Source organism: Malania oleifera, chromosome 5, assembly GCF_029873635.1.
Source record: "Malania oleifera isolate guangnan ecotype guangnan chromosome 5, ASM2987363v1, whole genome shotgun sequence".
NCBI classification, from domain to species: domain Eukaryota; kingdom Viridiplantae; phylum Streptophyta; class Magnoliopsida; order Santalales; family Ximeniaceae; genus Malania; species Malania oleifera.
In genome coordinates, this window is record NC_080421.1 from 94,123,251 (window position 1) to 94,135,927 (window position 12,677).

General features: G+C 34.2%; 1 protein-coding gene across 1 annotated transcript in view; it reads right to left on the reverse strand.

Moving 5' to 3' along the window:
* LOC131156527 (exocyst complex component SEC5A-like) overlaps positions 1 to 12,677 on the reverse strand; it is a 77,694-nt gene that overhangs the window by 12,556 nt on the left and 52,461 nt on the right. Inside the window, exons 14-16 of the mRNA XM_058110292.1 lie at positions 9,684 to 9,799; positions 9,363 to 9,597; positions 7,406 to 7,499 (exon numbers count right to left, since the gene is read on the reverse strand). Coding sequence (XP_057966275.1) covers positions 7,406 to 7,499; positions 9,363 to 9,597; positions 9,684 to 9,799 — 445 coding nt within the window. The remainder of the gene's footprint in view (positions 1 to 7,405; positions 7,500 to 9,362; positions 9,598 to 9,683; positions 9,800 to 12,677) is intronic.

Genomic DNA, 12,677 nt, shown 5'->3' on the forward strand with positions numbered 1-12,677 from the left:
AGAAATAATGCACAGAAATAATACTCAATAACTAAACTGACTAGTAACACATGTTAATCAATTCTTTATGAAACTAGATGGTTGCACATTTGAAACAAGTACCAATTTGATCCTATTTGCGTTCAAAATGAAATAGATGTGACTTTTCAAAAAAATAATAGGAATTTTATTAATGAGTTATTGGCTGCAATTTGTCCATTTCACAAGTACATATATAAGCTTGGGCTAATAATCAATTGGCTTAAGTTGAAACTTGAAACATTACCAAGAACTCTGATTCTAGTCTGTGGAACAGGAGTGGGGTCATGGTACAACACATGCTCTAAAATGTGGAATGTTAGGGGTATACAAAGATATATTGGTGAAAAATGTGCAATGGCACTTGTACATTCAGTAGAGGGATGTTGTTCATAAACCAAAAGAGAAGATCTTTAGTGAAATAGATTAACAACTGAAAATAGCATTAAAATTCAATAATTCCACTTTTAACTGATTAAAAAAAATGTTTTATGAAAAATATCAAGTTAAAGCTTTTGAGCCTTTGTTTCTTCAATAGTCTACTCTTCCAAATCTATTTTTTTAGGATTTGATGAGAACCAATGTCCTTTCTCTTCATCATACCATCTGCAAAGTTAAAGTTCCCTCTAAGGCAATAGTTTTTTATATTGTTTGCTGTTCTTAATAGAGTTAACAGCGACAGTAAGCGGCCATTTAAGTCGTTATTTCCCGATGTTTGTACCTTGTGTCTGGATAGCTAAGAATCTGCATCTCACCTTACTTTGAATTACCTGTTTTCTTCGAGGCATTGGAATAAGTTATTTGGCTTATTTAGGGAGAACTAGGTCTGTCAGAACTCAGCGGTCAGTTGAGGTGTTGTTGAATATTTCATCTACAGGCTTTGGGAAGGGGGGAGATGAATCAGTTTTGGAGACTGGTGGGATCTTTGCAGTCTTATGGGGAATTGGATGGAAAAGAATGCTAAGATGTTTTCAGTGAAGAAGACCACTTGCCCTTTGCTTTGGGAAAGGATTCAGTACTCGGATTCTCTCTGATCCTTAACCAATAGGCAGTTGCAAAGGAGTGTCCTCAGATGTTCAGCAAGATTGGATGACTTATTTATTGATAGTAGTTCCTTTTTTCTTTTTTCTCAATTTTTTTTTTTATAAAGGAGGATATTTTCTCTCCTTTTTTGTAAATTATTTTCAAGAAATCTCTTCTTTTTCTATTAATTAGGGAAAAAAAAACCTCCCAATCCTTGAATTTAGCATTTCAGAACAAAAATGTACCACAGAATGTGCATACCAGCTCACAGTTCGCTCGGGTATTAGTATTTTTTGGTAACTACCCACAGCTGTTGGAATCTTACGATCTGTGATTCGATTCATATGATTCGAATCATACCAGCAAATCTAAAAACAACTGAATCATTCCCGAATCTATTGATTCACCCCATGAATCTAATGAATCGATCTAAATCTATCAATTTTCCCAAGATTCTGGACCCATCCTATCGTGGCAAATCCAACTAGTTTAGAACCCCAAAAACAACACTTTTTTTTTTTTTTTGGCTTTAATTTTTACACAATTAACTTCCATTCCTTGTCTACGCCAGTTTTCTGCTAAAAAAGAGAAGAAAATAGAACTTTAGGTCTTATTTTGCCTTCATAAAACTATTCTTCACTCTTGGACTCAGTTAAAGTGGTACTCATGTTTCATTGTGCTTTTAAGATTCAAAAGTTGGTTTTTAGTAGTTTGTTTAATTATTATCATTTTTTAAGTTAATTTTTTCCTTTTCTAATTTGAGATAGAATATGCATGAACCATTTTTTTTTAATTGTTGATAAAAACCAAAAGTTAGTTTTTTACTAATTTTTCTTGATTCCTTCCCTTAAACAGCGTAAAGATCATTTTTTTATCAATATTTCCTGACTCATTCCCTTACTTTTCATTTGTTTAGGGAAAGCATACACATGAAATACGATTTTTTTATTGTCAAAAACTCAAAATTTAAATGTATTTTACTATTTTGCTCATTGTTCATATATCAATATATGCATGTCATTTAGATTTGTTTTTTCAGTTACAGTTTTTAGAGCAAGCCTTGGATCAATGGTAAGATTGCTGCTTCATGATTGGTTGGACATGGATTTGAGTCCAAGGAAACAGCCTCTCTGCATTAAAGCAGGTGTAAGGCTGTGTACACTGTGACTATCCTCCACCTACCTTTGCAAAGAGGGGAGCCTTGTGGCTAAGGGGTGTACAAAAATTACCGAAAAACCGAAAACCGGACCGAAACCGAACCGAACCGAACCGAAACCATAAATGGTTTGGTTTTCGGTTTCCAAAAATAAAAATGTTCAGTTTTGGTTTCGGTTTTATGTTGAAACCAAACCGAAAAAACCGAAAAACCGATTTATATATATATATATATATATATGGTTAGTAAAAATATAGCATGCAATATAGCCATATAACCATTATAAAAAATAAAAATGCTCAATAAATTTTTAAGAACTTTATGAAAAATAAAGGTTATTTTTGTTAAAAGTGCCCAGATTTTATTTTCTTAAAATTATGAGTCCCTATAAAAAATTAAAATGCTCAATAAATTTTCAACAACTTCATGAAAAATAAAGGTTATTTTTTTTGTAAAAAAAAACCAGTTTGAAACCAAAAAACTGCAACCGAACCGCCACATTTTCGGTTTTCAATTAAAGCATAATTTCGGTTCGATTTCGGTTTTGGTTCGGAAATCCCAAAACCAAAAATTTCGGTTTGGTTTTTGGTTCTGGCCAAAACCGAACCGCACCGAACGGTGTACAGTCCTACTTGTGGCCCGAGGATGCATTTTAGTTACAAATTTTGGTTTCGGTTTTTCATTCTTTTAGAAGTCAGTCTTCAGTTTCTATTTCGATTGTACAAGTAAACCAAACCAAAAAAATGATTTATGTTTCTTTATTTATATCTTAAATATTATGTTTATTCTCTTTGTTAATTATTTTAAATTTTAAATAATTTCTGATGTATAAATAATAATATATTAAGGTCAAATACAAATTAAAATTATATTCAACCTTCAATTAAGAGGATGGAGGCATTTTATAGAAAAGGAAGAGAACCCACCTGCTTATTTCCAAGACAAAGTCGGACAAAGGAAAGGCCATTCTATCTCTTTCTTAGTAAATCTCAGCAAACAGCACTGCCTTCCCCCTTGCCAGCACAGCCCTCTCTTGTGAGTTGTTCTTGTGTTCCACATTGACTCCAATGAAGGGGGGAAGTCCTCTCCCTTTTATAAAATCCCAACCCACAGCAGTTCATCAAGCCTGCGGGCTGCAGCCAACTATGATTGACTAGAGTGGCCTACTTTTGGGGTTTTGTTGGCTTCTATGCATTGAGTTTCTCTCACATTTATGGGTGATGGGGACTCAAAAGACATTGGAGTTAATAAAAAAGTTTAAAACCTGTTCTAAACCAAACCAAACTGATAAACTGGACAAAAATACACCATATAGAGCTGATTACACCCCTAGCTAGACAACAGGATGGTGTCGGGGGCTGCAAAAGGATGTGTAAGATGAGTTTAACACCTTAAGAAATAATAATTTTGTGCTATTAATATTGTGGACTGGGGCCTTTAGTGTTGATGCCCAGCTAATAAAGAGAAGCTAGCCCAAACCACTGGGAGTTGAGCTATTTTAGTACTCATCACTAGACTAAAGAAGAGAAATATTTCAAATAGTGTCCTTTCCCTGGACGAACCATGCAAGGGTTTTGTTGTGATTCTAATGGACAGTCTACCATTTTCTCCAGTCTCCTCTCTATTCCTTGTGCAGGAAAACCCAAAATGGGCTACAAATAGAAATGGCTGTAATACAAGGACATAATAGCTTACAAAAGAAATGTATTTTCATCATAAAGCAAATGACAATGCAAAAGTTTTTATTAGTCCATGACTCCAAAACATGGATTAGATAAATGACTATGCCCAAGTTTCACCATGGAATGTCCAATCCCATCCTATTCCATGTGCTCCAAGTTGGCAGTTGAATAAAATAAGACAAATTTTTGCGTAAGTGACCTTTTCATAAATCATTACATTCATTACTCACCCTATTCTACATTGTGAACCATACATAGCCTAAATTGAGGATTTGAGTTGGAGAGATCGAGATGGATGCATCAACAAAACCAATGAAGAATAACCATCATCAAGGTCCATTAGTTTTCTACAAGCAATAAGCACAAAATCCAAAGGTTCCAAGACACCGAGAAAAGGTACTGTAAATTTTAATATCTTGGGCTTGTTTTATTTGATTCAAGCATAATTTGCAATTGAAATTCTCTTACAAAGATTTTCTGGATGAGCGTTCATCCAGAATTTTTTACATCAATTATAGTAGATGATTCCATAGGGTTTGCTAATTTTTCTCTTGGGAAATTCTGTGCTCCGGAACCAGTTAAGCTGAGCTTCTAATGATTTTTATGCAGGTCCACTGCACTAAAGAAACCATGTAGACACTGCATTATAATATTTTAATGGAATTTTTCCAAGGGAGTCGAGATAATTCAGACAAATCTTTCGAAGAAGTACAGCCAGTACAGCCAAGGGAAAGGTTGACGAATTTATTTGTTTGATAGTCTTTGAATGCTGATTGGAATTCTGAATTATGTTCCACAAGTTTAAAATCAAGTTTGCATGGATTTTGAGTTTTGACATTCTAAACAGAAGTAGTATGAATAATATCCAGACTTGTTTGGATACCTTTGGATGATTTTTCCATGTCATTAAATTGTTGTTTGCTATCGTTTCTGTTTCCTGTTTTCTATTTTTGTTTCTCTACAGTGAAGAAACAATTTATCAAAACACGTTTCTTTGAGTTGACAGTTTTCTATTTCTATTGTCGGTTTTCAGCTGTTTGCAGAAAAACTGAAAACCAGATTTTATGGCTTTCAGCTATTTTGGCAACTTGTCAGAATATTTTAATATCTAGAATTAACTTTTTTGGATTAAATCATTCACTTTGTGCGTACTTGTTAATTTAAATTTTAAAAAAATGATCGTATGAATTTAAAATACAATTAAATGCCCATAAAATTTCAAAAAATATTAAAAATAATAATTTATTTATTAAATTTTTTATTATTTTCAATTGTCATGTACAATTATATTGTTATAGTAAATTGAATTTTGAAATATAATAATTAAGTAAAATAATTCTAATAATTTTAATCTTTTTTATAGTATTTTTAATTTTAATTATTTTATATTTTTATTATTTTAATCATAGTTTTTTAATTGTTATTTGATTCAAGGGCAAATGAGCATTCGTTTGATCAAGTTTTTACATTGTATTAGCTTTAGAAATGTTAACCAAACTAGTTGTTGTTTTTGGTTTCTAGTTTTCCTTTTCATAATTTTTTGAGAGTGATACCAAACAGCTCCTTAGGTGGTCAAGTTTTTCACAAGTTCAAGAAATATGTAAATTACCAACTTAATAGTTTGTCTAATTAACCAATTCATACTTCAGTCTAATCAATCAGTCTTCTTGCATGATTGTAGCATTGTGCTTCAGAACATCGTCTTTGATGATTGCTCCATATCAATTGTACATTTAAAGGGATATGTACTCATGGTTGGAATTGAGCTCAGCTGTGCTTCTAAAAGCGACTTCTTCCTTCCTTATCTTACAAACAATACTTATTTTAAACATCTTTTGATAAATTACAAATTTTACGCTCGGTACTGGTTCAGTATTGTGTTTGCAGTTGGCAGTTGCTTTTGCAATTCGCAATTACTGCTGGTGTAGTCATTGGAGATTATGGTTAAAAAAAGCTACAGTTTGGAATTTTTCCAACAATTGATTTTTGGCAAGCACAGCAAAGGTAAAACCAATACTGAACACTTAGGGAAAAAATAATTTAATATTTGCTAAGCACTATGGATTAACAAGTGTTTAAACAGCAAAATTACTGACTGCAACATTTAAAAGCTTCTTGAAATGCTTTGATATCTATTTTGTAGTAGAAACTACAATTGCAACTGGAATCATTCTGAGAACCAAACTAAAAATCTTTGGATTACCTATGAATTCAAAAAGGATATTGGAGCTGCATAATCAGGGTTCTACTAAAAAAGTTACATAAATATTTTTGAGAAATATTGAGTTTTTTTTTTTCTTTTGATTGTCCCTTGGTTTAGAGGAACAGAACAGACAGTAATGCCTACTCAATGAGACAGACACTGATGCTTTCATTGGTGGGTGGACACCAATGCCTATTCAATGAGTGATAATACTCTGTCCTTGGGGTGGACACTGATGCTAGTCAGTGTGGGGACGCTCAAGCCTTGGTTGATGTAGCAGACACTAAGAAAGTGCAGATAACAAGAATGACTGGTGCAAAGCTGACCACAGGAGCAATATAGTTACTATGAGATTCACAGACAAGATCCCGAAATATACTTGGAAGTTGGTACACTACAAAGAGACAAGAACTGACTTTTAGATTGAAAAGATACCTTGAATTACTAACGTATTCACTACACTATTCTTTTTGTCATTGTTCATTTTCAACAAAAAACACATTTTAAAATTATTTTTCTTAAATTAGAACTCACTCGGGGCACTGAATCTTTTCTTTACTGATTAGGAACCTTCAAGACTATGATTTTTCTTGGGAGTTTAATGTCTAATTCTTGTCTTCCAGATTCTTTTATGGCTGTCACAATGGAAATTAGTTATCTTTGACATTGAAGTACAAGTTTTAAACAGAAATTCCTTTATCTCTCTCTTTTTGTCCCCCATCCCCCCCCCCCCCCCCCCTCTCCACCCCGCGGTGGGGTGGGGACTGGTGTGGTATATTATAGACTTTTTGGACATGTGACCTTCAGGTTGACTTGCAACACCCTTACTGTTAGGTCAAGGTTCCCACTCTTCAATTGCCACTAAATTGATAGCATAAAATCAATTTTAACCTGGTGTGTCCATTCCACTGCCTAACAGATTAGCCCTGGCAAAAAGATGAATGAAATCTAGGCCTTTGAGGTCATATTCAGCCTATATCTAGCCGAAAAATGACATCAGAAAGACTAACTTGGCTAGTCTATAAAATTTTATACCTTTGATGCAACTTGAATAAGTTGAGAGCACAAAAGCCAGCTTACACAGAGATCTGACACAAGATTTAATAATTTCCAGCAGATTAGCTATATTTTTCTACCCAAGATGGAATTAAGTCCAATAAAAATTTATCCACAGTATTTTATGAGACAACAAAATTGCACCTCCAAAACTGCATCTCTCACATTTCAACAGCTAAATGAGAGAGAGAGGGCGAGGGAGGGAGAGGAGGCAGTGAGGTGGCCACATTATTTCCAAGTAAATTGATGAAACAGGTTTTAATGTACCTTTGCAAATGTATACTGGCCAAGGACCTTCTCTTCAAGCCCAGTGAAAGACAATACTAAATCTCGTATATCGCTATCTTCTTCATCTTTTACCCTGAAGCAGTGAGCATATGTCATGATCTACATTGGCATTCAGCAGCTAAATTAACAACACATTGAGTTGACAAGCATAAAGAACACAGCATAATGCACCATTGCGCCCGATCAGAAAGCCAAGCTCAAAGAAATGCAATAGCATGAAAAATAATATGACTACAACATTATTTTGGAGTAGCACAACAAATATATGTCAACTGATGAACTGAAGCTCTCATATCACATCAACTTAGTGAGTTAAAAGCCAATTCTGTGGACGGTATAATGAACTCATGACACTCCAATTTAGAGATTGTATTGGCACTACCAAGGGAAGCTTAGGCGCAACGGTAAGGTTGTCGCCATGTGACCTGGAGGTCACGGGTTCGAGGCGTGGAAACAGCCTCTTGCAAAAATGCAAGGTAAGGCTGCATACTATGACCCATTGTGGTCCGGCCCTTCCCTGGACCCCGCATAAGCGGGAGCTTTGTGCATTGGGCTGCCCTTTTTTTTCTTTTATTGGCACTGCAAAATCAAGCACCATAGCTTAAATACTTGGACAGTTACCATATCTCATCAAACTTGGAGCAAATAGTGCACACGCCCAAGCTGCACTTTGCATGTCTCTGTGATTCACTTATTCCCAAGTAAGTGATCAGCCTTTCCTCTTGAATAATTTTATTTTGGAAGGCCCAGGTCCCTTTTAAGGTTAAGACTTATTTTCTGCATAATCACGAAGAAGGAAAATACATCGACAGTTTTCAAAGGACACCTAATAAGGCTTTCATAACTGATATTTGCATGCTATGCAAGCAGAGTATTGAGACAGATTCCCATTTTTTTTTCCTGCAGTTCTCACTTTTTTTCCTGAACTGCTCATTTACTTAGAGATTATGGAATCATCTTATTAATATTTTTGAGGAACAATGTTGGGTTAGTCCAAGCACTGTGGAAGAGCTGTTTCTTATTAGATTTAAAGGTTTCGGCAGAAGGGAAGATGCTATAATTTTATGGGTTTGTGCTTTATTGGCCATGATGTGGTGCATTTAGTTAGAAAGGAGTTCAAGGATTTTTCAAGATAATACTCTCCGTGAGACTGCTCTGGGAGAGGGTGGTCCTCTATGCCTCTCTATGGGCGTCAGTGGTGGGTGCTTGTCCAGGAGTTCTATTGTCTCATATTCAGAATGGATGGAGATCTTTGCTTCATTGATTATGTTATGACCTCTATTGTGGTCCTTCTTATTTTTGTTTTTCTTTGATGCCAGGATTTCTGGTCCTCTGTTCCATATATTGTCTTGTCCTTTAATTACATTTCTTCTCTTAACAATAACAAGAAATAAAGACAATAACAACAACAGTCAGTGATGTGCTAGCATCATGAGGCACTGGTTTAAGTCATATCTGTTAGATTATCACTTCCCCTAAAAGCTTAAGCTATTAGGTTGCGGGCCAACAATGTATATCGAGCTTTAATACTCCCCCCCCCCCCCCCCACATGCAGCCCAACAGCATGTGAGATAAAACAATCGATAAATAACACCCATTACGGGTAATACAATAATTTTTAAACACCATATAATAAACGCAGGCAACAATACTAGAACCCAGGACCTCCTGGTAACCAGCTTTGATACCAGGTTAGATTACCACTTCACCGAAAAGTTAGGTTGTGAGCCAACAATGTATATCAAGCTTTAACAATATCCAAGCAGATCAATAAAGCCAGAGCAAGGACAAGTTTAACTGGTCCACACACTGCATTGCAACCATAAGATACATTTGATACAGTTTCAGCATGCAAGAAGGGACAGTAGTTAACATGCATTCACAGCTTTAGTATATTTCTCCAAATGAAAGAAGGGAAAAAGAACCCATTGCGTACCTAGAATGCAGCCAGATATGTCTGTACTTCTTGTATAAATCATGAGAAAGTTCATCTTTACAATATCCAATATTACTTAATACCATCAACAATTGTTGATGTGGATCAGTAACACTTCCCAGGAAAAGATCAGATGATTTTTCTTCTGCCTCATGAGAAAATCCATTTTGCAAATGTGAATTTTCTTTGCTTGATCTGTTTTGAGCAAGCTCACCTCCAAGACGCTCTAGATGACCTGAGATTAATGTACATGGCATGAACATAGAGCGCTGAACTGAAAGACAGTCAAACACATAACACTTGGTGGCTCAATCATCATACCAGCAAAATCCAGGAAACAGTTCAAAAATGCAAGTCTGACAGATTCTTGAATTTCTTGAAGCTGCATAAATATATCTTCTGACTTTGTAACCTCACTCTTTAAACATTGAATCATCCTGGAAAGAACAAATAAACAAATTTATGATATGGTGGGTTTTTTCTTTTTTTTTTGGATGGGGGAGAGGTCCATGTTTGAACAGAAAATAGTAGATTTGAACACATAAAAGGATCTAAGGAGTGTTGGAGCTTTAAATTTTATAAGTTTGGCCCTAGATTTTTTTTTTTTTTTTTCAGAGAAAATCAATAAAAGAATCCAACACATTCTGCTCCCATCAAATTAACAATTACATTGCACTAGATACAAGACAAATAACATACTGTACATTTTACATTAAAATTATGTAAATAGTAATTCAATGAGATTCGCATGCATTTCAACAAACGAGGACCATGACAAATTCGGTCAAGGAAAAATTTAATGCCTTTTAACATGATTTATGTTATGCTACGGATCAGATTTTCAAGATCCCTTGATGACACAAGATGCACGGTTAATTATTGGGTTATAATTGAGAATAGCGTAGTAATATTTGGCAATCACTGGACAGAGATTGAACAACTTACTTGGTAGGCCAAAGTCCCCTCTAAGATTAAAGCTTTTTTATTTTTATTTTCTTGCTGGGAGCTTGTATTTTGTTAGTTGTTCTTAATAGAGTTAAAAACATAACAATATGTTATAGAGTAGGAGACCTTTTAAAGCATTATCTACTGATATTTGTTTTTTAACGTTTTGGAAGTTCAGAATCCTCGCCTGTTTCTCCATTGTTCATTTTCTTGGAGAGTCTGCAACAAATTATTTGTAGTATATGAGGAGAATTGGATCTGTCCCAAGTTGGAGGATTTGTTTACGATTTCTTCTAAAGATTTTGGAAGGAGTAGAGATGATTCTGTGCAGTGGAAGTGCAGATTTTTTTCTGTCTTGTAGGTATTTTCTCGGGGAAGAGGATGTATTGTCCCATGCTCAGGGGTATTCCACTAATTGGCATTGGGGAAGAGGATTGCCTGATGTTTGTTCTTTATGTTTTGAAAGTTCAGAATCTTCTTGTCACTTGTTTCTTCATTGTTCATTTTCTTGGACGGTTTGGAACAAATAATTTGAAGTATCTGGAGAGAGTTGAGTCCAACTGGAGTCACAGGATTTGTTCACTATTTCTTTTAAAGTTTTTTGAAGGAGTAGAGATGGTTCCGCATTGTGGAGGTTCCCTTCTTTGCGGTCTCATAGGGTATTTGGTTGGGGAAGAATGCTCATCTTTTCTTGGGAAAGAAAATGTATTATCCCATGCTGTAGGATAGGATTCACTATTTGGCATTGTTGTCGCCTTTCACAGCTGATTTTTTTAAGGGTATCATCCTTTTCTGATCTTCAGCATGATCGGTCAGCTATATTGTTTTGCTATTTTCTTGCTTCTTCTTTTTTGGTTTTTTGCTCTTCAAAAGAGGATTTCTTAAGACATTTGTTGTATTGTTCTCCTCTTTAACAAAATTTCTTCTTTGTTCTCACAAAAAAAAAAAAAAACAAAAAAAGAACTTGATGCCTTATTTCCAGGCCATAATTTGCACATTCATTTGGCTAATTAGGAGGCAGATTTCTTAACCTATAGAGTACATATTGAAATGCTTCAACATTCATTTTTTTAATTGTAAAAGAATATTTTATTAAGAAGAAGCACAACAAGGAGCATAAGTAATCCTCCTTAAAAATAAAAAACAAAATCAAAATAAATCAACACAGCACAGCCAACCATGGTCTTAAATTTCCACAAAATGAACGAAATTTCCATCAAAATTTCCACTTTCCATGACCCTCAAAATCAAAATGGCAGTCGATTTCCATATTGCATAATTTCCATCTAAATTTCAACGAATCATCCAAAATTTATCAAAATCTCGAAATTTTAGTGAAATTTTCAAAATTTTAACTATAGAATTCAAATTTGAGATTCAGATGCAAAGTGAAATTCCTCTTTTAATTTATCCTTTTTTTTTTTATTGAAACAAAAGATTATTACAAGGGCTTCTGAGATTAGATGAAAAATTAAACTTTCAACAACATTTTGTTGGAACATACATGTCCAAATTATCCTTTTTTTATAATAAATAATATTTTTAATTTATTTATAGATTTCATTTATATTAGCCTAATATGTTTAATACGCATATTGTATTATGAACATGTTTAATACACATTATATAACAAATATGTTTAATACACATATTAAATTACAACCATTGCGCCTCATACACCACATAAACGTTTTTAATTTGTAATATATTAGTCCTAGAACTTAGATCATTATGTCTATTAATCATTTCTAAATTTTTATAAAAAATTTCATGCTTTACTACTAATTTCCATCATTCTTTCAAATCGAAATTGAAATCGAAATAGAAATTTCTGTACTTGGAGCTTCGAAATTTTAGTTGAAATTGCAATTTAAGACCTTACAGCCAACCAATCATGCTGTAAATGAGAAAATGAAAACCCTTTGAAACACCCAGTTGTAAAAACCCACAAAGAGGCCAAATACTGAATCCTTTCCATAGTTTTAAATTGCGGTTGTGGGTAGCGTAACGTAACAGTAACCGGGGTAACGGGAAGCAGGAGTAGCACATGTTACATAATGGGAAGCGAGTGTAACTGCCATGAATTTTTTTGAAACACGCACAACCTTGTGCATATTAGTGTACTTACTTGTTTTCAGTTTTTAGCCCTTCTTAGAAAGAGTTTAGTGTATTTTGGATCCTTTAGTTCGAGTAACTGAATTATTTGGTAAGGGCAGCAAGTTTACATTTGTTTTAAACCACCATTGATAGAAAAATTACGTGCATGTGTGTATTTATACTTCTCATTGTTCTTATCTATGATAAATTTTTATGTGTGCTTAATTAATTAAAAGAACAAAATACATTATACACTCTATAAATCTATTAGAC